This window comes from Antechinus flavipes, chromosome X, assembly GCF_016432865.1.
Source record: "Antechinus flavipes isolate AdamAnt ecotype Samford, QLD, Australia chromosome X, AdamAnt_v2, whole genome shotgun sequence".
Classification (NCBI taxonomy): domain Eukaryota; kingdom Metazoa; phylum Chordata; class Mammalia; order Dasyuromorphia; family Dasyuridae; genus Antechinus; species Antechinus flavipes.
Window position 1 is genome coordinate 296,538 of NC_067404.1, and position 23,488 is coordinate 320,025.

General features: G+C 34.2%; 1 protein-coding gene across 1 annotated transcript in view; it reads left to right on the plus strand.

The window, feature by feature from the left end:
• Positions 1 to 23,488, plus strand: part of LOC127542512 (E3 ubiquitin-protein ligase HUWE1) — a 75,135-nt gene that overhangs the window by 20,369 nt on the left and 31,278 nt on the right. Inside the window, exons 21-41 of the mRNA XM_051968165.1 lie at positions 155 to 212; positions 1,194 to 1,370; positions 2,903 to 3,148; positions 3,596 to 3,729; positions 3,928 to 4,028; positions 4,393 to 4,584; positions 5,485 to 5,701; positions 6,867 to 6,989; positions 7,613 to 7,847; positions 10,722 to 10,952; positions 12,364 to 12,486; positions 12,716 to 12,811; positions 13,240 to 13,509; positions 15,065 to 15,217; positions 15,560 to 15,687; positions 15,927 to 16,008; positions 17,762 to 17,938; positions 18,226 to 18,385; positions 18,679 to 19,037; positions 22,001 to 22,196; positions 23,114 to 23,281. Of these exons, the coding sequence (XP_051824125.1) occupies positions 155 to 212; positions 1,194 to 1,370; positions 2,903 to 3,148; positions 3,596 to 3,729; positions 3,928 to 4,028; positions 4,393 to 4,584; positions 5,485 to 5,701; positions 6,867 to 6,989; positions 7,613 to 7,847; positions 10,722 to 10,952; positions 12,364 to 12,486; positions 12,716 to 12,811; positions 13,240 to 13,509; positions 15,065 to 15,217; positions 15,560 to 15,687; positions 15,927 to 16,008; positions 17,762 to 17,938; positions 18,226 to 18,385; positions 18,679 to 19,037; positions 22,001 to 22,196; positions 23,114 to 23,281 (3,626 nt within the window). The remainder of the gene's footprint in view (positions 1 to 154; positions 213 to 1,193; positions 1,371 to 2,902; positions 3,149 to 3,595; positions 3,730 to 3,927; positions 4,029 to 4,392; positions 4,585 to 5,484; positions 5,702 to 6,866; positions 6,990 to 7,612; positions 7,848 to 10,721; positions 10,953 to 12,363; positions 12,487 to 12,715; positions 12,812 to 13,239; positions 13,510 to 15,064; positions 15,218 to 15,559; positions 15,688 to 15,926; positions 16,009 to 17,761; positions 17,939 to 18,225; positions 18,386 to 18,678; positions 19,038 to 22,000; positions 22,197 to 23,113; positions 23,282 to 23,488) is intronic.

A 23,488-nucleotide genomic window follows, 5' to 3' on the forward strand; every position in this document is an offset into this window, starting at 1 on the left:
TTTCCTACTTTTACAATCCTTTCTTTGAAATAGTTTTCTTTAGGAGAATTGGTTTTTTGGTTTCTTCTGAACTGGTCTACAGAAACAACCAAAATCATTTTCTTTTTGTTACCCCATTTGTTTCTTACATTTTTTGCCCTTCCTTCCTCAACAGAGTCTTTGGAACTGAAGAAAGGAGTCCTATTCCACTAATGGATTACATTTTAAATGTGGTAAGCAGTATTAGTAACAATGAATTTTGTTCCTTTGAAGAGTTAGTCAACCAGAGAAAAGAGGGAAAAAAACCACCCTTTATGTTTTATAATAGATAACAAAAGGAGAAATAGCCAATTCCATTGTTGTTGCTTGATGAGAATAAATTTCTACAATGTGACTTTTTTTTTTTTTTTTTTTTTTGGACAATATCTCCTAATAGGCTCTAGATCTTTTCAAATGAAAGGAGAAGCAAGTTAAATTTCTGTAAAAAAGTGAAGCCAATAAGCTGATCATGTCCTCAAATTCAAATAATTTACTGTTGTATATTTTTTGCAAAGTGCATATTCTTTTCATTATTTTCTTTGTATTCACTCTTTAAAATGTATTTGAGTTAGATTGAAGTAAAAGAACTAATTAGGTAATTTTTAAAATATGTAATTCCATAACCTAATAACATAACTTTATAACTTATTCTAACCTGTTTGCCTCATTTTCCTATCTATATAAGATGAAAGAAGATGGCAATTCATTCCATTCTTTCCCAAGAAAATCTCAGATGGGGTTATAGAGTGATTTGACTGAACTCAGTTATATTGTTTTACAATGAACACTGACATAAAATTTTCAAATTAATTTTGCAATCTCATTTTCTGTTTCAAAGCAAGTTCCAACACCTCCCTTTTTTCTATCTTCTTAGGAGGGCATTAAAAAAACCCAAAATCCATCATACATATATTTAGTCAAACAAAATTCTCACATTAACCCTGTGTTCCTCCACTCCCCCCCAAAAAAAGGATATAAAAAGTAGCTTGCATTCTTTCCAGAAATGATTGTCAGCTGAGCACTCTGGAATTATTGTACATTATTGTGTTGATTAGAAACCAGTTTCAAGAGTACCACAGATAATTTTTAAAACTGTATTGAACTTTATGTCGGGCCTGCTTTCTTTCATTCTTCCAGGCAACTTCCAGGTTAACTCTAGTTTGATTCTTTCCCAGATGAAATTTGTGGAGTCCATTCTAAGTAATAATACAACAGATGACCATTGTCAAGAGTTTGTGAGCCAAAAGGGATTGCTACCCCTGGTCACTATTTTGGGCCTCCCCAATCTGCCTATTGACTTCCCAACATCAGCTGCCTGCCAAGCTGTGGCTGGAGTTTGCAAATCTATACTGGTGAGAAGTAGAATAATACATAGTTTCCCATTTTGATCCTTCTTTATTAAAGAAGCTTAAATTGTTGTTGAAATTAAAAGAATGGATATTTTGAACTTAAATGAACAATGCAATTTGTCTTTATTGACAATTTGATAAAATAGAACTTTATTTAGCATTTATTACCTTTTACAAAATTTCATTTAAATTCTCATCTTGTAATTGTTGACTTTTGTGACTTACATCCCATTAATAACACATCAGCAACATTTGATTTTATAAGTCACAACAGATCTAATAGTATTTAATTTCAAAAACATTAATTTGAACAAGGTATGAGCATAAACTTTTTCATAAAATAACTTTTAAGATGGTATAGTGATTAGCCTTTTTGGGGACCAAAACATTATGAGTATCATTTATGAGACACTTAACTATGTGCTATAAATCAGAAGGGAAAATTCCACAATCCTTAGTAGCAAGAAAGGAAATGATCAGGCTATGATGGTGATTAAAGTCATGGTGGTTTGACTTATCAGAAAGAAATTTCCCTTTCTTATCACTCCATCTTCTTTCCCTTCTTCCTCTTTCCAATTAGTGTGTGGGGTTGGACTAGAAACACAATGTTTATCCATTGTCTGTTAGCTTACAACTGATTGAAGTGGTAAGAGCATTTACATATTTGCAAATTTGCATTTATGTACATAATGATCTCTCCCCTCAGTGATGGCTGGTTTGCCAGAGAATTACCATCTAGAGTCTTAATGGGTGGTGGTTCTGGAATTTTTTCTTTTGATTGCTCATTTTGGGGCTGGGGGAGACTTTGCTACCTTTTAAAAAAGGGACATAATTTTTATTTTGGTATTTGTGGGATCTTATATAACATGTCTTTTTTTAGCTCTTTTAATATCAGCTGTTCTTTTTTCTTCCATTCTCCAAGTTGTACTCTTAAGATAGAAGGAAAATTACCATTTCCTTTCCGCTATCATGTGGTTGAAATATTCACAATAATTAGTCACCCTGAAAGTGTACACACTGACAGTGTCTGACTGGGGTCTGATGTCGACCAGATAAAAGCAAAAGTAGGCTGCCTTTAAGTTGTTTGAATTCAACTGAGAAATACATTTATCTACATACAATACAGTAATCTACATAAAAGATAAAGAGAAAGTTAAATAAGTAAAAGCACTCTGGCCTTCAGAAAAATATTGTAGTATTTTTCAACATGTTACTCATCTAAAAGTGCTGTTCTCACTTTTTCATTAAGAGCAGGAGTTGTATATTCTCTTTGAAGAAAAGTATAAATTAAGGAAATAAATTCAGATTAGCTTCTCTGGATTTTCGGAAATAACAAGAGAGAACATTGTCAGTTAGTTCATCTCCAAAGTCATTTATTATCAAGTAAAGCTTGTAAGATACCAGTGTAATTTTATGGTTACTCTTTTCACTAGAATGACGAAAGAAGCACATATTTAGCTATGTTATTTTCTTTAGATGGCATATTTTGCCAAGGAAAATGGGAGCCTGAAAACCTTTCATTACATTTGTTGCAGACTCTGTCACATGAACCAAAAGTTCTTCAAGAGGGACTCTTGCAAGTAGATTCAATCCTTTCATCTTTGGATTTGCTGCATCGGCCAATTGAGTCCCCTGGAGGATCAGTGCTTCTTCGAGAGCTTGCTTGTTCTGGAAGTGTTGCAGATGCTACACTTTCTGCCCAGGCCACTCCCCTTCTACATGCTCTTACAGCTGCCCATGCATATATAATGATGTTCGTTCATACCTGCAGGGTTGGACAGGTAAGGGGACTCTAAAGAGATTAATCTCCTAAACTCATTTCTCATCTTTTAAAGCCCTCTCTGATGGGATAGTATGTATCTTTTTCTCTTAAATATCACAAGGAAAATTGGATTTCTGTAAAAATACGATCTTCTTTGGTTGAAGATGCTGTTAACTTTTTAGTAAACATAGTACTCATTTAAATATTATAATATTTTTGATTTTAAAATTATTTAATTTAAATTTTTAAACTTTATTGAATGTTGCCTTTAAATGAATAATTTATAGAATCATGGAACTCATTGAATTAATAACTCTTTTATAGTTTCACTATTTTCCGTTTCAAAGCCTCATAAGTCAAGATGAAGTCTTATTTTGGGGGAATGATACAATTTAGAACTGATAGAATATGAGTTACTCTAAACTCTTTTCTACTCAAGGGGAATTATCACCTTCTTTCTTTACAGAGTGAAATCCGTGCCATCTCAGTGAATCAATGGGGCTCCCAGCTAGGTCTCAGTGTCCTGAATAAGTTGAGCCAATTATACTGTTCCCTGGTCTGGGAAAGTACAGTTTTACTTTCACTATGTACTCCAAACAGGTAAAAGTAATGAAAATGGGAAAGGTAACATCTCTTTGTTAATGCATTTAGTGATTTAAGGCATAGGAATTCAATATCTTTTGTTTGAATAGATATATTAATACCTCAACAAAATTGCTAACTATTTAGATAAAAAGGTTATTATTTTTGGTGGTGTTCAGGGAAAAAAATTTTTTTCTCCATTGCTGTTGCATGCAGTCTCCCCTCAGAATGTGAATTTGGTCAAATGGACATGCAGAAACTGATTCCAAGAGAGGAAAAAATAGCCAGTTCAGCAGCCCAGGGAGTCAAGAGAACCGGTAATCCTAAAATTCTGGATATGTCTAGGTTCTATCCACTTTTTAAGATATTATTCAGATAAAAAGTATTTATTTAAGAATTGTCTTTATAGGTTTACCTACTTTAGTTATAAAACCATATTTCCTTTACTTTCTATTTAGGGGTAAGAATTGAGATCTGTCCTGGAAAAAAGTTTAATTAAATATGCCTTAAGTTTAGACTTCTGATTATCAATTAATTTAAAGCCAAAGAAAATGTCTCCAAAAAGATATTCTCAATGACTTTTTAATTGTCACTTCTTGCCAAATAGCCAGTGAGACTAGTCTAATATGACCACAACCTTCTTTCATGCTCATCTTTCAGTATCTTCTTTTGTGTCCTTAGGAGGAGAAATAGAAGGATCAACAGGAATTGTTGAAACTTCCACCCATGGCCTTTTGGAAGGCATTGGACTAGATGGAGACTCCCTAACACCTATGGAAACTGATGAACCTAGTACTTCAGACTCCAAAGGAAAATCCAAAATCACACCAGCTATGGCAGCTAGGATCAAACAGATTAAGCCTTTACTGTCAGGTGAGTACTTTCAGTGTAATCGTTTTACCCCTACCAATCCTTAGCCTTCCCTTCTTTTAGAGAAGCTCCATATTTTACAGAAATGAACACTATATCTTTTAGGTAAATTAAACTTAAAAAATGTAAAACTTGATAACAACTTTTGGATTATTAGCTATAGATTTCATGTAATGATTACTACAAGTTTTGCATTAAGACCTATGAAGATGGCATTCATGATAGAAAATTTTGTTGATGTGCATGCTGTTATAAATATTGCATTGTGTCTTTATTACTGATATTTTTTTATTTTCAAAAGAGTTCTATATAATATGTATTTATAAGTTTATATTTATATTTCTATGGCTTCTGTAAATCTATTGTTTACCATACTATGGTAATATGTTTCCACCAAGAAAAATGTATGGATTTTGGTAGGAACTTGTAGGTTAGCAAGTGATCTCCTTTGAATATAAAATCAGAAATTTTGCATTTATTTGTGCATATACTTACTTTTCTAGATTTCTAGAAAAAACCTAGATTTCTAGGTTTAAGCTGTAAATTCATTACTCTGAAATATTCCAGTTCTCTTTTAATTGTTATTTATTTATGTTCATTCCTAAGGTTTTTGCTGTTTAGACTGATCTTTTGTTTTTTTTTTTATTAAAATGAGGAACTTGCCATTATATATTATTATAGAAACCCTATGAAAATATTAATCTCATCTTTTTCTCTTCTTTGCTAAACTCTTGTGATAGAGATAAATAAAATCAATTTTATTTATAGAGAACTATGGTAGATGTTTTACATAATGTCCTTGTTAAAAATAAGGACAGATTTGCAAATTATTTAATCTAACTTACTTAATTTTTTTTATTTGTAACTGATTTATATTTATATTGATCATATTTTGATGTTTAGCCTCCTCCAGATTGGGCCGGGCTCTTGCTGAGCTTTTTGGGCTTCTCGTTAAACTGTGTGTGGGATCTCCTGTAAGACAAAGAAGAAGCCATCATTCAGCCAGTAGTACTACAGCACCAACACCTGCAGCAAGATCAACAGCCTCAGCTCTCACCAAACTTCTTACTAAGGGCTTATCCTGGCAGCCTCCACCATATACACCTACACCAAGATTTAGGTGAGACTGTCACAACACTGGGTCTTTTGCTTAACTTCACCAAGATGGGAGAGGCTGGAGGGAAGTGTTTCATTCCCTATGTAAGGTCAAGAGATTGTGGTTATATACCCCTAAGTAGATGAAAATAATGCTGAAGTTTATGTCTTCTACTTTGGAGGAAACTTGAGAGCCTCAATTAATCAAGCAAATCAGAGACTAAAGCTCTTAAGAATAAGATAGCTTCCATTCTTGAGTTCATACCTCAATATAAATAAAACATGAAAGTTATTTTTTAGCAATATTGAAAATAAAAAATATTTCTGTAAAACTTGGTATTATAGCTGAAACTTGAAGGAAGCCTGGGAATTTAATGCTTTTACAGAACAGTTTATGTCTGATAAATGGGAAAGAAATCAGCATTCTTAGTCATGGAAGGTTGAAAGGATCAAACAGTGAGAAAAATTGTAAGTTTTGGCTACCAGACAGGATTTTATATTTGATCATAACAGTGTCAATAATGATTGACATTTATATAGTACTTAATCTATGCCATGATAGCTTTATAAGTGTTTTTGATCAACTCAGCAGTCCTGAGCAGAAAATGCTTTTATTCCCAATTTGCAAAAGAAGAAGGGTTAAGGATTCTGCTCAAATAACAAGTGTCATTCAGATTCCTGATCCAGTATCCAATATTGTAGCTATCACTATAGGTGTTTATTGAATAGGAAGACATAGTTAAATTTATACTTTAAAAAAAAACCCTGATGACTGAAGAGAGGTTAGATATGAGAGAAGTAGGAAAAGGCAAACAGGCTGTTATCTAGCAATTGTTCCAATGTTTCTTCCTAGACTACATTACCATGTCAGGGAAGGTAGTAAACTTCTGATGCTGCTTAAATCTTTATTTATTGGTGGATGAATAAGAGTTGAATTAGCTGGTTTACTAGATATCGAAGAAAAGATATTCTTATTTTCTTATAACTGATGTTGTTATATATTTTTTCTCATATATAAAAAAGATTTTAAAGTTTCTGACTTTACATTCTATACCTTTTGGAAGCTTTATTAAATAGACAAGTCCATATGCATAAGTGATTATTTGTCCAAAGCTATTCACTTGGTTTCAAAATAAGGTAAATAGTTGGAAACAAATTAAACAACAACTTTGCTTTTTTTTCCCCTACAGATTGACTTTTTTCATCTGTTCAGTTGGTTTCACTTCCCCAATGTTGTTTGATGAAAGAAAATATCCTTATCATCTTATGCTGCAGAAGTTTCTATGCTCTGGTGGCCACAATGCTCTTTTTGAGTAAGATTGCCCCTATATACTACATAGCTTCTTCTAAGAATAGGTTTATTGATTTGTCCTTTCTTATGTCAAAGCATACTTTCCTTGGGAAGGAAGTACCCAAATCTATCAAAGAACTCTAGGCAAGAAAGAGAATCTTTTGAATATGTCTTTTGTCCTTTTCTCCTAAGATGAAGATAATATTCTTTCTTACCTTAATAATTTCAGTTCTTGATGTAAGTCAAGTGGGTCTTTGGTGGGGAGGGGTTCCAATTTTTTTTTATGTTCCAAATAATATGTAATTTTTAATATTTGTTTTTTGTTGCAAAATATTCTCCTTCTCTTATCTCCACCTTCTCCAAGACAGTTAAATATGTAATATTTGATCATTTTTAAAATGAAATTTGAAGTTCCTTTCTTCTCTCCACCACTCACAGAAAAATTTCTGGGATATGTTTCTATTGAAGAAATTTCAGTACAAGTATTGCCAAATAATTTAAATAAGGAATATTCTAAATTGGGTTTTACAGGATGCTATAATTTGAAGCCTGTTTGTGAACATTAACTGGACACAAAGAGAATAAAAAGGGAAGTGGAATTTGCAGATATCTCATTGACGTTTTTCTTTCTCTTTTCCAATATAGGACTTTTAATTGGGCTCTTTCCATGGGAGGCAAAATTCCTGTGTCTGAGGGACTCGAACATCCAGACCTGCCTGATGGCACAGGAGAATTTCTAGATGCTTGGCTTATGCTGGTAGAAAAAATGGTGAACCCAACCACTGTGCTTGAATCCCCACATTCACTCCCTTCTAAGTTGCCCGGGAGCCAAAACTGGCCACAGTTCAGTGCTCTCCGCTTCCTTGTAGTAACTCAGAAGGTGAGTTGGCATTTAAAATTTCACTAAAATGGAAAATTTTATTGTAATCAGTAGACATTATTTTACGACTTACTAATATGCAAAGGAATGGGAATGTTCTGTTTTCTGGAAGACAGATCATCATTGCAGACCACAATCCAAAATATAAGTTTTTATTCTATAGGGAAGATAAGGACAAAGTTAATGTAAAATAATAATATAAATAAATTATAAAGAGAGATAATTTGTAAATAAAGAGAATAGAATATATTTCATAGAAAATATGGTGATTTCTTAGATATACCACATGGAAGGAGTGAATTCTAGGCATAAAAAGAGGCACAGATTAAGAAGATAGAGCCCTTACATTTTCCCTACTGAGTCAGAATAAGAAGGAGGGTGATATTTTCATCAGAAATTTAGAAAAGGGAGGATTTTGAATAAAGAAAATGATTGTTCATGTTGAGCTTGAGGTATTTACAAAATATTCAGTTATAAATGTCTAATGAGACTTCAAGGTGATATAAGCTTGTAAGCAAAACACAGTAAGAAAACCTGTGGTAGAAAGTTGGGAGACACTTCACATTAGGAGTGGCTTAATGAATAATAGTGTTGTTAAAAGGCAAATGACAGAAAAAAAAATTCTATTGAATAGATTAAAAGCTAAAATGTTAGGAAGCAGAGGTGGTTTTCTAAACATCAGAGAGAAATTGCAGTTGTGTGTTTACATATTTAAATTGTTAATATAGATTACATTTTAATTTCTTTATATAAGCATATAGAGATAGGAAGAGATACAATTTGTAGGTTAGGGGACAGTTTTTTTGGTTTTTTTTTTTTTTTTTTTTTTTAAAGATTCAGGTTACTTGTGCATATTTAAAGGCATTATATTTTAGCTATAGTTTTCTGTTACTTGAATATTTGTGGTGTTACCTGCATAAATTGACAGGCTTCAGAAAGCAAATATAGTGGAGAATAAAGAAAAAAGGCAATTCAAAGTGAGTGACCAGTCTCAGTTCACTAAAATTGAAGTTTGTGTTAACATTAAAAAAAAAAAAAAGTTTAGCAATAGGTTTGAAAGGAGTGAATACGAAAAAAAAAATTAATGCAATTGCATAATAAGTCCCTACTTGAAGTTTCATAATCTAAATTTAGCTCCTACAAATAATTTTGTGACTTAATGAAGGTGAATTTTCAAGGATGATAAACACAGGAAAAATAGTTCTGAAAAGTAGGAAGATTGGGAATCATTATGAGAGTAAAATTTAATAAGATGAGTGCAGGGAATAGATAGAAGAGTGGTATTGTTTTTGTGTTTATATCATAGACATCGTCTTGATTAAAGGAAAAATCTCTGGGTATATCTGAAGTTAAAAAATGGGTATTCATGAAATTTACCGTATATATTCGAGTATAAGCCGACCCGAATATAAGCCGAGGTCCCTAATTTTAACCCAAAAATCTAGGAAAACTTATTGTTATATCAGTAGGGTTAGGTAGCGCACCAGTGCCCGCAGAGGAGGAGAGCGGGTGCTGGTATATGTATGTAAAGCAGTTGCCAGCATTAATATACAGTCCAGTTACCAACTGTGATGCTACAGGAACAGCCACATCACCGTAGCAATGGCCGGCCCTGTAGCATCACAGTCGGCACTCGCGCTGTATACAGAGCAGTGGGGCATTCAAAGGGATATTTACACATGTTTTATCTAGTGACTTGATATAAGCCGAGGAAGGGATTTTCTGCCCAAAAATTGGGCAGAAAAACTTGGTTTATACTTGAGTATATATGGTAATAGATATGGATAAAAGATGAAAATAGAGAATGACTGTGGATTGGGGCAGTCCATTATCATCTATACGATTTCAGAGCAAGAAAAGCTGCGGAGTTATGAGAAGTGAGAAGTATTTCCCTTCACAGTAGATAATGAATAAAAATTTATCAGATATTAAAACAAATATTATAAAGAATGATCAATTATCATTAGCTTTGTTAGGAAAAAGGAGTTTGAAAAGAAAGATCCAAAGAGCATTATAGAAGCAAAGAGTATAATTAGAATGAGATATGAGGAAGAAAGGAAAATATCAACGAAAAAACTCAGAAGCAGAAGAAATGGGGGAAAACATTGAAACAATTTAAGAGTAATGTTAATTAGAGAGATTAAGAAAATGAATTAAGGAATAAGAATAGCACATAGTAGAATTGGGTAGCAGAAGAATTTTAATGCTCATAGTCTTAGTGAGGTCAAAATTTGGAGGCCAAAGTCCTGGATTTTGGGTTTCATTATTTATTTTCCCCTCTTTTTATAGTTGCAGCATTAATTTTTAAGATGTTTTAGGTTCCAAGTTCTTTTGTTTCCCCATATTAAGAAAGCAAGCAATCTGATGATGGTTACAACATATGTGGAATCATGAAAAACTTTTGTGTTGGTCATGTTGTATTGGTACAGATTTAAAAAAAAAAAAAAGCAAAAAGATATGTTTTGAAGTGCACTTTTCCTCTGGAGAAGAATAGCATTTTAAATCCTAAATAATTAAGGGAAAAAAATCATAAAATACCATTCTATCTATACATCATTGTCATTTTCCTTATTTCATTTTGTATTACTTCAAATAAGTCCAGGTTTTCCTCAAATTAATCTGCATACTGGAAATTTCTCATAGTACAGTATTCCATCACAATTCTGTATTTCAATTTGTTCAACATTCCCTGATTAATAGCCAGATTATAAAAGTGGAATAGGGCAAGTGACTTTGACAGTTCTATTTAAACCTTTATAGACTAGAAATATTCTAAATCTTCTCTCCTTAGCTGGCTTCTAGTTCCTTTCAAGATACAGTTCTCTTTACCTTTATTGCTTTAGAAAATGTCCAATTAAAATGCATTTCTTATAGGCGGCCTTCATCTGCATAAAAAATCTATGGAACCGGAAGCCTTTAAAAGTTTATGGTGGGCGGATGGCTGAATCCATGCTGGCCATCCTGTGCCACATCCTACGTGGAGAGCCCGTTATCCAAGAGAGACTAAGTAAAGAGAAAGAGGGAACAAAAGGAGAGGAAGATTCTGGGCAGGAGGAAGGTTGCTCCCGTCGAGAACCTCAAGTGAACCAACAGCAACTGCAACAGGTTAGATAACGACTCTGTTTTTTTAGGTGACTGGGCAGAATAAAGGTCAAAGTCAACAGGCCATGGGAAGGAAAATCTTTATTATTCCTCTTTCTTGGGCAGATAGATGATGCTGTGGCTTAGTATCAAGAAGACTCGGTTCAAATCTAGCTTCAGAAAATTATTAGTCATGTGATCCTGGAGAAGACAAACTACTTCAGTTATATTTGCCTTTAAGAAAGGCATCATAAAGAATTAGATACAACTAAATTACAACATACATCTCTTTTAACTGTAGAAAGTATTAAAAAATAACAACATTGCTGACCATAGTACACACCAAAAAAACCCAAACCTTTTTATAGTTCTTTTCTTTAGTTAACATTTACATAACACTTAAAAGATTTGGAAGAATACTTTATATTAACATATTATAGGTATGAAAACATGGGATAAAAAAATCTAATGTCTTTTACTTCTTGTTGACGAGTTCAGCACCTTGAATTGTTTCTTGTTGTAATCTTTACAGGTCAGTCATCTGATTTTACTTCAAATAATGTCTTTTTTTAACATTTATATTCAGTCTGTCATTAAATGAAAGTAGTTGGCTTTATCTGCCAGATTTTTAGGAAGACAATAAACCTTTTTTAAGCAACTGCATTGTGGATGAAAAGGAAAACAAATGACAATCCTTGTCATCAAGGAAATAATGTATAATTTGTGGAAACTGAGGCGATCAAATGTTAAGTAATTTGCTTGGGGCTGGATTTTTCATATCTTCGTAGCTCCATACCTAGTATTACATTATAGTTGTCCCACAGTTAGGGGCGTAATTGACAAAAGAAAGTCAAAAAGATGAAATTTAATTGAGATTTTAATCTAAGCTATATTAGTCATCCTTTCCAAACTGAATATCCCATTTATTTCAAGCGATTTTTAATATTATCTTGAATTACTCAAAGCTCTTCTTACCTTGATTTTCTTTATTTACAAATTCTTATATTCTTCCTAAGAGATACCACCTAACTTCTCTAGACTTTTAAAAAAATTTTTCCTGCTCTGATCCTGATAAATAGGAAAACAGCCCTAGCTAGATTATTATGATTACATGACTAGTAAATTTCAGAGATTCAAAAGGAGATTTGACTATTAGTTGTCTTCTCACACACACAAATTGTCTGTACACAATTTGCAGGAGAAAAAAATCCAAGAAGCTATACAGTTTTATGATGTAAAGCTTGCTTTTCATAAGTAACTTTTAAATCTCTCTTATTTGTTTATGCAACTGGTCTTCTCAGGTACCTTTTTTAAAGTGGAGATTCATTTCATTCTTTTGCTTTGGAATAAATTATCTCTCAGGAACTTCCAACATTGTGATTTTTTTTTGATTTCTAGGATATTTATTATTATCATTATTGTTATTATTATTTAGCTAATGGACATGGGCTTTACAAGAGAACATGCTTTGGAAGCCTTATTGAATACTAGCACCATGGAACAAGCCACTGAGTACCTGTTAACACACCCTCCCCCACTCATGGGTGGTGTTGTTAGGGTAAGTATTTTTGGGGGGGATCAGGGGGTTTCTTTGTCAGCATTCTGACAACTAAAAGTGTAAAATGTTACTTAAAATACGCACAAAGACATCCGTTTACAATGAATAATAGATTTTTTAAAAATATATGCACATAGATATACTCTAATATGAAAAAATTGAACGTGTGTTTTCTTAGCCACCCAGACAAAGAAAGGGTTGTAAATATTAAATAAATGTGTTTCTTTAGGATCTCAGCATGTCAGAAGAGGACCAGATGATGAGAGCAATTGCCATGTCTCTGGGACAAGATATTCCAATGGATCAAAGGGTGGAATCCCCTGAGGTAAAAACATTCCTCCCTTAAAATTTCATAGTATTTGAAAGTTTTGTCTAGAGAGATTCTGATCAAGAGACTTTGGTCAACTCTGTCTCCACCTTTCTAAACAAAACATCCAGACCTCTTATTTCTCCCTGAGAATTATTTGTGGCTATCAGGTATTGTTGATCATCTGCTCCATTATTAATCATAGCTGAAAACTGGCACCTCTACAAAAGTTCTCTGTTTTGGAGACTAAAAGAAAATTCTTTCATAGTGCTAACAGATTATGTAGATAAGTGGGGAGTTGCTTAACTTGTGCTAGTAGTTGGGATTGATTTTTTTTTTGGGGGGGGGGTGTGGTTACACTCATGTGCCAAAAATTTTAGCTGACAATATGAATGTGGCAGCTTCCTTGGTTCTCTGTCTCCACAATCACTTTCACCTGCTTCCAGGAAGCTACTTGTAGGAAAGAGGAGGAAGAGCGAAAGGCCCGGGAAAAACAGGAAGAGGAAGAGGCCAAATGTTTGGAGAAATTTCAGGATGCTGAACCCCTGGAACCAGAAGAACTGCACAATTTCACAGACTCCATGTTACCAGGTTGTTTCCACCTTTTGGATGAGCTGCCGGACACTGTATATCGGGTGTGTGATCTGATCATGACTGCCATCAGACGCAATGGAGCTGATTACCGGGACATGATTTTGAAGCAAGTGGTCAATCAGGTGAGGCATTCTGTTCTTTGTGAAGGTACTCAGATTTTCACAGTGATTTGGTTTCTTAAAATCTAAAAGGTTACTGAAGATCACTTTGTCCACTATACAGCTGGAGGTGCAGTGGATAGAGCACTAGGCCTGGAGTCAAGAAGACTCCAGTACAAATCTGGTCCCAGATAATTCCTAGCTGTATGTCACCTTGGGAAAGGTCACTTAATCTGCCTGCTTGAGTTTCCTCCACTGTGAAATGAGGATAATTAAAACAAATACCACCAAAGGATGTTGTAAGAATACAAGAAAAGACTTGTGTAAGAAACAAACAAACAAAAAACCAAAAGGCACTTTCCACAGGTATTCTTCTAGTCTGCTAAGACACCTAATGGCAGAGTGTTTATTACCGATCTGGACAAACTATACCCACATGGCTCTGATGGCCTGAATTCGTGTTACTTTACCATTATGAGTGTCATCTTGAGCTACATAAAATAAACATAATAATGAACAAAGGTCAAAAAATCAGTATATCACTATCACAAGGGCAAACATTCTGTTTCTGAGTTGCCATGTATTTGGCAATAGAACCGAAATTTTCAAGAGAAAGCATTTTGAGATTTTCAGGTGACATCAAGCTTTTTACGCCAATAACCACTTTTCAATGCCACAATACAAAAAGGACCCCCCAAATCTAGAAAATGAAGCCATAACAGTGAGAACAGCAATTGTGGGCCAAATGCACTCAGTGGATGGGATTTTTAGGGGTTTTAGGTTAACTTCAATAAGGAAAAAAAACCGGGAAAGAGACGGTCATCATTCTGAAAAAGGACCAAAATGACTTTCCTCTTCTTTAGTAGAGTCAAGTACAATGGATTTCACCAGAGCCCATCCAGTCCAAACGACTCTGAAATGTTCTGCCATATGTCAGATGCAAATAGTGCCTATGAACATTTAGGGTAGCCATTCTAAATCTACACATCTCATGTTTTTTCCTGGGTCAGTAAAGAAGATCCAAAGTCTCGTCACCCTATAAATTCAATGTTGAAGCAATTTGATTTCAGACTATGTTTAAAAATCACAGGAGGCCATACACGCAATGTTAGTCAATCAAAGTTAACAAAGAAAATCAAGACAGAGAATCCAAAGGAATGCAGAGGAGAAAGGTCACATTTTGACAAACTAGAGCAGTTTTACATTTGTTTTCCCCAGTTTTTCATTTTATAAACGAGGAAAGCAAATCAAACTGACACTTGTAACTCTGTTAAGTGACACTGTCACTCATCTCCTAAGTGTCTGAGTTCAGATAGGAAGAACAATGATTCAGCCCTACTCCAGGCCCAGTCCTTTATCCAATGCAACTTAGCATGCACCATGATGAAGATAGAGACCCTTCTTTATTCTGTGAGTCTGTGATTTCATGACTAAAGGGAAGCCCTTTGTTCTGTATCCGGTGATAAAATTCCTATAGAACAGGATCTCATCCAGGCTTAATTTAAATAAGTTGTAATTCTGTAAAAGCCTGGCATCTAAAACCCAGTTACCAGATTCATCTCCTTCCTCCTCGATATAGGTTTGGGAAGCAGCTGATGTTTTGATCAAAGCTGCTCTTCCTTTGACAACTAGTGACACAAAAACCGTGTCTGAATGGATCAGCCAGATGGCTACCCTTCCACAGGCTTCAAATTTGGCTACAAGGATTTTACTGCTTACATTGCTCTTTGAGGTAAGGTTCAAGGCAGGGATCAACTTCAGTAGCCATAAAGTTCAGTTCCCAAGAAATACAGAAGCCTTCCAATTAAAGTCTTCTTTCTGCCAAGTGGAAGGAAAAACTCACTATAGATTCCAAATCATCCTCAGAGCTTTGCAAAGTCATCTCAACATTTGGCAGTCACCTACATGACTCAAGACTGACAGACTAGCACTTTCTGACAGATTATTAGCCCTTATAATGTTAGGCAGGTTTAAAAAACTTTACTCCATACCCTCCCATTGATTTTGTCCCCTTCAGGACTTCCTATCATCTACTCTCAATTCCTTCTTACACACTGGGCTTTTTCTGATTCAGGAATTGAAGCTCTCCTGCGCTCGAATAGTCGAATCTAGCGGGATCCTCAACATCTTAATCAAACTCCTGGAAGTTGTACAACCCTGCCTACAGGCTGCTAAAGAGCAGAAGGAAATCCACACTCCAAAGTAAGACACTGCCTCATCTATATTTGGATTCACTTGTCGCCATTAATTTGTAGTGAGACCTGGGTGGAGGGATGAAGACGGTGTTGTCTTCAGTACCTTCAATTTCTCTTTCCTCCACTCCCCAATAATCTCTATCTTTGAGGTTCTCCCAACTTCCCCTAGGTTCATGTGATCCTATTGCAACAGTCTTATGTTTTCCCATCTTTGGTGCAGTGTTCTCATAATTGATCTTTTTTCAGGTGGATCACTCCAGTACTACTTCTAATAGACTTCTATGAGAAAACGGCCATCTCCTCCAAAAGGAGAGCACAGATGAATAAGGTAATCCTCACATCAAAATCAAAGGACCCCCATTCACATCCAAATGGGAAAAATCAGAGGATGAAAAGAAAGATGATGTTTTTTCCCTCCTCCTGGGAGATGTGTCAAAATTATTCTTTCAAGTTAACTCATGATTGCTTGATCATGGGAGAATTTAAAGATGAACTGGATTTTTCCCAAAATACTCAAATGCTCAATAAAGACAGTTTCATAATTCTCACTTTCCTTAGTAGAAGAAAGCCTCAGAGTGATGCCATAAGCAAATGATAACACTGTAAAAAAGCAGTCAACAGTATTCATGGTCTGCAATGTATCATTCATTTTTCAGGACATAAGTATAAAAAAGTAAAACTTTCTACCCTAAAGAGGTTAATAAAAAGCACTTGTGATATCAAATAAAAAGTATTTTTTCAAAGGAAGAGATTAGCAGTTTAGGTAGTTAAGATGGGTGGGTTTATTCTGCAGATAGTGTATTTGATATATCTTAATGGAAAAGAATGAATATGTGACTCAGATTAGGAAGTTTCTTAAAAGTATTCATAATGAATGGTCTTTGTGAAGGCAAAAGACTGATGATAGAAGCAGAGGAATTGTGCATTTAGTGATTTGGAAATTCAAAGCAAACTTTCAGAGACAAATAGTGGATTTGTTTTATTCAGTATCGGATTCACAAGAATCTGTTAAGAGATAAATTACATGTTCAGCTGTGCTTGAGAAAAATTTTGTAATAATTTGTGGAATGGTAACAGCTTTGAGAGACTAATTTAGTAATCTCATCAAGAGGCAATAAAAATCTAAAGATATAGCAGTTTCAATGGAGAAAAAAAATTCTCCCAATAGACATTTTGTGAAAATGAAAACAGTAGAAGTCAGTAACTAATCAATAGAAAGAGAATTAACAGAAGCAAAAATAACAAAACTCACCATTGGAAGGATGGTGGATAATTTTGACCAACATAATGAATCTTGGAAGAGTAGTGAACAAAAACTGATAGTAATAATTAAGAATTTGCAATATTTTTAACATAAGAATTTTCAGATTACTTCATGAGATCAAAGAAATACTTTCAATGTAAAAGCTAAAATGCATAAGGGGGAACGTGACTAATTAATTCATTGACTTCTAGTAAAGCATGTTTCATATAAAAACAGAACAAAAGAAAACCTGATAGAATCTTAGGGGAAAAAATACTTGGATGCATGTAAAAAATCCTTATTAGGCTCTACAAAAGTAGAAGGAAATCAAAGGAATAAATTTTGGGAAATGGGCATTTTTACATTGTAGTTATTTGGCATAGGAAGAGTTGGACAGATGTGGATTTTTAAAGATCAGATAAGTACAGTGACCATCACTCTAACTCTTTAAGAAAGAAAATGATGTTGGTATGCAAAAATTAATTCAATTTTAATTGACTGGAAACTTAACTGAACTTGAGAAGCAAAATGGGTGAGTAGGAAAAAATAAATTTCAGAGGGCAAAGGGTTCTGGATTTGGACTTTTGGGTCTATTATCCTAGTAGATATATTCTTGAAGAATATAAATAAGAGATTATAATTTTTTCTTAAAATACCAGAGAAGTACAGAATTTGTCTCAAAAGGATGTACAGAAAAAAGTTAAACTAAATCTTGTTCTGTGAGTTCCCCTAAGAGAGGCTAGTAATCTAAGTTGCAGGGAGGAGAGTAAGGGGGTCTTGGGGAAAAACAGTTCCTAGGTCTGGGTCTGATTTTAACTTGGGCCATTTTTATGTGCAGTATCTACAAGCTAACAGCAATAACTGGCGTTGGTTTGATGATCGATCTGGACGTTGGTGTAGCTATAGTGCAAGCAACAATAGCACAATAGACACAGCCTGGAAAGCTGGAGATACAAGTGTAAGATTTACAGCAGGCAGAAGGAGGTATACAGTGCAGTTCACTACAATGGTACAGGTATGATACTTTTCATCTCTCAAAAACTGTTTTAAGGGTTTTGTTCTTACTTTTTCATGATCATATCATCCTGTGATCCTTTCCAAGTTTTCACAGCTTTAAAATTCATCTACTTTCTCAATCTCTCAACAATTCTGGGAGGGAGTTGGGAGAATTTGAAGCTCAATGAAGGTAGCAGAGATAAGGATAATACTCGAGTCTCTTCACTTCTGGCCAGGTTCTATTAGTATTTCCATTTGGAGGAAGGAATACTCCATGTATTATGTCACTTGCATTTGAATTTCCAGGTCAATGAAGAAACTGGAAACAGGCGCCCTGTGATGTTGACTCTATCAAGAGTTCCACGGCCAAACAAAAACTCAAAAAATACTCTCGGGTCAGAAGTGGAGAATACTTTGGAAGAAGGCAAAGATGTACACATCAAGCCAAAGGATGAAAAAGTCAATGGTATAGTCTTGATTTTTTTCTTTCTTACCTCTACTTTGATTTTTCAGGCAAGACAATGGTTGATGATAGGGATGCTTTAGTAGTTTGAGCCTCAAGTTATCTGCTTCTTAGTAATTTACTTTCAGTGGACTACTAGGTAAATTTATTAATTTTTAAGTCTGCTTTTAGGATTTATTCTTGATTTGTCTCCAGTAAGAAAAAAAGACCTTTCTGTTTCAGGAAAGGCTTTCAAGCTACTTCTGGTGTTCACCAATAGAAAAAGAGCATTATTCCAAATATTCTTCATTTTCCAGAAACATCCTTGGCTCCTGAAGGTACTTACCTTGAGAAGGAGATTACTGCTGAGGATACCAAGTCAGGAGAGATTTTGATCCAGGGTCTTACAGAAGAAATGGTGACCATCTTGATCCGAGCTTGTGTGAGCATGCTGGGTGTTCCCGTGGACCCAGACACACTGCACGCCACTTTGCGCCTTTGCCTGAGGCTCACCCGAAATCACAAATATGCTATGATGTTCGCAGAGCTGAAGAGTACTCGGATGATCCTAAATTTGACCCAGAGCTCAGGTTTTAATGGATTCACACCGTTGGTGACTCTTCTCTTAAGGCACATTATTGAGGACCCATGTACTCTTCATCATACCATGGAAAAAGTATGTAACATTATGGTGCAATAATATTCTCAACTACTTGTTAGAACTCTCCATGAAGTTTGTCTTTATCTTGGAAATTTCCCTAAATAAATTGTGTTTGATAATAATAACATATAATTTAATAATAAATCCTGTGTTTAATCAGACTATTAAACTATCAGTATCAACAGGTAATTTGAGGACCTAAACATAATGATTTGAAAGAATAATAGAAAGCAATGTGAGCATTAAAATTAGTCATATTTATGCAATATTTAAGATAAACAATTTCAATTACTTACTAGGTACTTGCTCTGTATCAAATACTGCATTAGGATATAACACAGCCAAAATAAGGTACCTGTCCTCAAGGTTACTTTCTAAGGGGGGAAAAAATATACAAACAAATATGTTCAGAAAACAGAGAAAAGATATTGGAATTAATGTTACAAAACAATTTCTTTAAGAGGTTTTGCTTAAAAATTAAAAGAAGGTCATAGGAGAGTCATTTTTCCAGCACGAGAGAATAGCTAAAGAAACTGTCCAGAACCAAGAGTGGAATGTCTTATTTGTGTAATATTTCAAAAGGCCAAAGTCCATTGGGTTGGAGATTATTGGAGAGTAAGATACAAGAAGACTGGAAAAATAGAAACAGGGGGAGTAGATTATGAAGGGGTTTGAAATAAAGCACTTTTTTATTTACTGTATTCCTTCAGTTTTTTGGGACAGGATATAACATGTCTATAATTGAAGTTCACTGCTATTGCCTTATCAAATCTGAGTGCTTGGTTTGTGGTTTCTTTCCATTTTCATTATACTACTTGTAATTTGAATCTTTAATGATACTTTTATTATATTTTACTTCATGAATTCATGAATATTCATTCAGACAGGAATGTTATTTGTTGTGTAATTGTAGCCAGTTTTTCTTGACCAAGGACCTCGTCATGCCAAATAACTTCCACTATCCCTCAAAAAGTCAGTACAATCTGTAATTTGCCTCCATAACTCTGTATTCATCCCCTCTTCTGACATCCTTTCCTTCCAAGGGGCATTCATTTTTTAATTATATGGCTGCTGTTTTAACCATGCTAGTTTTGGTTTTGTTTTGTTTTTCAGCTCAATGCTTTTAGCTCATTTCTGTTTCTTCTCTTTTTTTGCCAGGAAGTGACAGGATCTGTAAAGTTTTGATATTTAAATAAATAAAAGTTTGGGTGAGCTTTTTTATCCTCTTTCCACCCTCACAGAAGATTCCTTAATATTATTTTACTCTTCTACCATCAGAGTGGTGATCTTTTTATTGAAGAACAATAAGCAGCTGTCACAATCCTTTCCCAATCTTGATTCAGTCATTCTGTATTCAATTCAACTTGTTCCTTCTTGGCCCAATAATACATTTCTCAAGAGACAAGTCTTATACTCTCATTGCTTTGAAGACTTGCCATTTTTTATTGTGATCCACTCATCCACATATAGAGTCAGTGTAACAGAAGATGTTTTTCTTGAATTACCTTGCTTTCTTCAAAAACAAGCAACAGTTGCTAATTTGATCTGTTGTTCCCCTCTCTATAAAAACCAACTTGCTATTTTCGTAAATCTCAGTTCATGTTTTCATAAAGCTTAAGTAGAAGAATCCTAAGCATGATCTTAGTGGTGTGTCATGTCCATTTTTTACATGACAAATTCCCTTGACTTCTAATTTTCTTAGAAGAGATTTTCTTATATTTCATATTCTATGGTTTCTTCACATTACTCTTTTAAGAAAATCCTCTTATCTCTTGTTTTCTCTGAAATTCTACACTTTAGTCTTTCTCTCCCTTTCATTTTCCTTTTATTTGTAAAATTTCTTTGTAGCTTATTTTTGTTCAGATAATTGTGTCAGAATCACACAGCTAGGTAGTGTTAAGTGTCTGAGATTACATTTGAACTCGAGTCCTTCTAACTTCAGGGCTGGGTGTCCTATCTGCCTAGCTGCCCCTTATTTGTAAAATTTCATCAGACAGCCTTTAATCTTTTTCTCTTTTCCTTCATATTTTGTGTTGATGCCTGCCTTCCATTTTATTATATGAAAATGGCTTTCTTCTTTTTGTCTGGATTTTGCAAGATGTTCATAATCTAGTCCACTTCTATATTTTCATTTTAAAATCTGAGTAAGTGCCTCAGGCATTTTATTTTCAGAAATTTTTCATTGAAATTTCATTAAAAATTGAAACCACTTTCATTAAAATTGAAAATTCATAGGAGATTATTCATTTGTTCTAACTAAAGTCATTTAATGTGATTCAGATTCTGTTTACATGCTTACAACATGATGCAAAGAAAATGGTGCTAGAATCTTGGGACTTTATTTTTAATTCCATCCAATAATTTAATTATTATTATTATTATTATGACTTTAACCTTAACATTAGGCTTCCTACAAATTCTAAACATCAAACAGTCCCTACCTCAATTTACATTATGATAAGGAGGGGGAAAGTTTACCAAAGAAAATAAATACAGTCGAGTTTGGAAGAAAAGACACTAATAATTCAGATTTAGAAAGGATTCTGAAGTAGAAAATGTTATGGAAAATAGCTATAAGTTTGAGAGAAATTCGATGAGCCAGAAGTAGAGTATAAATCCAGACTGCCAATACAAAAGAAATAACTGCTTTGAATGAGTTACAGAACCATTCTTTTCTCACTTGTGTTTAGGGCTTAATTTCCTGGCCACCAACTGCCTGATGTAATATTCTTTTGAAAATAAGCAATTATTTACTCTTTTGTCATTTTTACATAGGGAAAGATAGGTTTGATATGAATGTCTTGCCATGAGATCTTTTGAATATTATATAAATTAACAAGTGTATTTATATGCCAGCTGTTAGCCTTTCTTACAATAATGAGTAATTAATCCTTATAATCTTTTTGTACACGAATGAGAAAAGAATGGCTTTTCCAGATGTGTCTTTCAAAATGTTTGTCTGTCTTCAAATGTTTCAGGTTGTAAGGTCTGCAGCCACAAGTGGAGCAGGGAGCACTACCTCTGGGGTTGTGTCTGGTAGCCTTGGATCCCGGGAGATCAACTATATCCTTCGCGTTCTTGGACCTGCTGCGTGCCGTAATCCAGATATCTTTACTGAAGTTGCAAATGGATGTGTCCGTATTGCCCTTCCTGCTCCGAGAGGCTCTGGGACTAGTGAGTCTAAAGGGCTATCTGCAGTGTCATTCATTCATTAACAGATGTATTGGTTTTCTATGGCTCTAGTGTGGGGTTTTTATTTTGTCATTTACCAAAGTTTGGAATCAGGAAAGTCTGCGTTCCAAGCTTCAGCTAATTGGTATGATCTAGAGTAAATTATTTAATTTGTATTTGCCTCAGTTTTTACAATATTAGAGAAATCTGATAGAGATGACCCTGTTTAGACTCTGGAATATTTTTTCTGCTTCCTAGGTCAATTTAACTTTATTTAGAAAAAGAGGTTATTTAAATTAAATAATCACAGTTTTATAATTACCAAGTGCAAATCATTTTAGCCCTTCTGGCTGAAATGCTGAATATCATTTCTCTAATGTCTATTTACTCTGGATTGACCTAATATTTAAAGGAATTTTCTTGATTTGTCTTGATTATGGCAGAGATGCTAGAAACTTGTAGAGCTGGGGGGAGGGGAATTGGGGAAAATAGTAAGATATAAGTATTCTAATTCAGTTTCTCTTTTTACAAATTAGAGGTTTGGGACCTTTAGGTCATACAGAGTCAGGACATTAATCAAGTTCAAGTTAAAGATCTAATAATTTTTTTCTGTAGTACCATTGATATTCTTAGATCAGTGTTTCTCATTTGGTGAGAATTTCTCATCCTGTTTTGTAATTTTACTTTGCTTTTTTTTTTTTTTTTAATCTCCTCATTTTCCATTTTTAATGTTTCATTGGTTCTAGTAGGAGAGTTGTTTGGAAATGAGTCAAATGGGATTTAAAAGAAAAATTAAACAGATTTAATCATTTGTGTTAGGATTTTTTTTAAATTGTTTTTTAGAAAACAAATGAGTGGTTATATAAATATCTCATTCTCATTGATATGGAAAATTATTTTTCTCTTCAACCTTTGCTCAGCTTCAGATGACGAATTTGAGAATCTGAGAATCAAAGGTCCAAATGCTGTTCAGCTAGTGAAGACGACCCCTGTTAAGCCTGCTCCTCTGCCTGTCATTCCTGATGCCATCAAGGAAGTGATATATGACATGCTGAATGCCTTAGCTGCCTATCATGCTCCAGAGGAAGGTTAGTGATATAAATAAGTTGTTTGGGACTTGTAAGGAGAAAAGATTCTTAGCCATAATTTAGTTTGATTTTCTCATTTCCTTCTAAAATAAAACGTCTTTAGACAAAATGTCATTATCCAGAGAGCAAAGAATTGAAGGACAGCATCATGCCTAACATCAAATTTGTATTAAAATACTAGCTCTTGTTTCATATGAAGTGTGAATA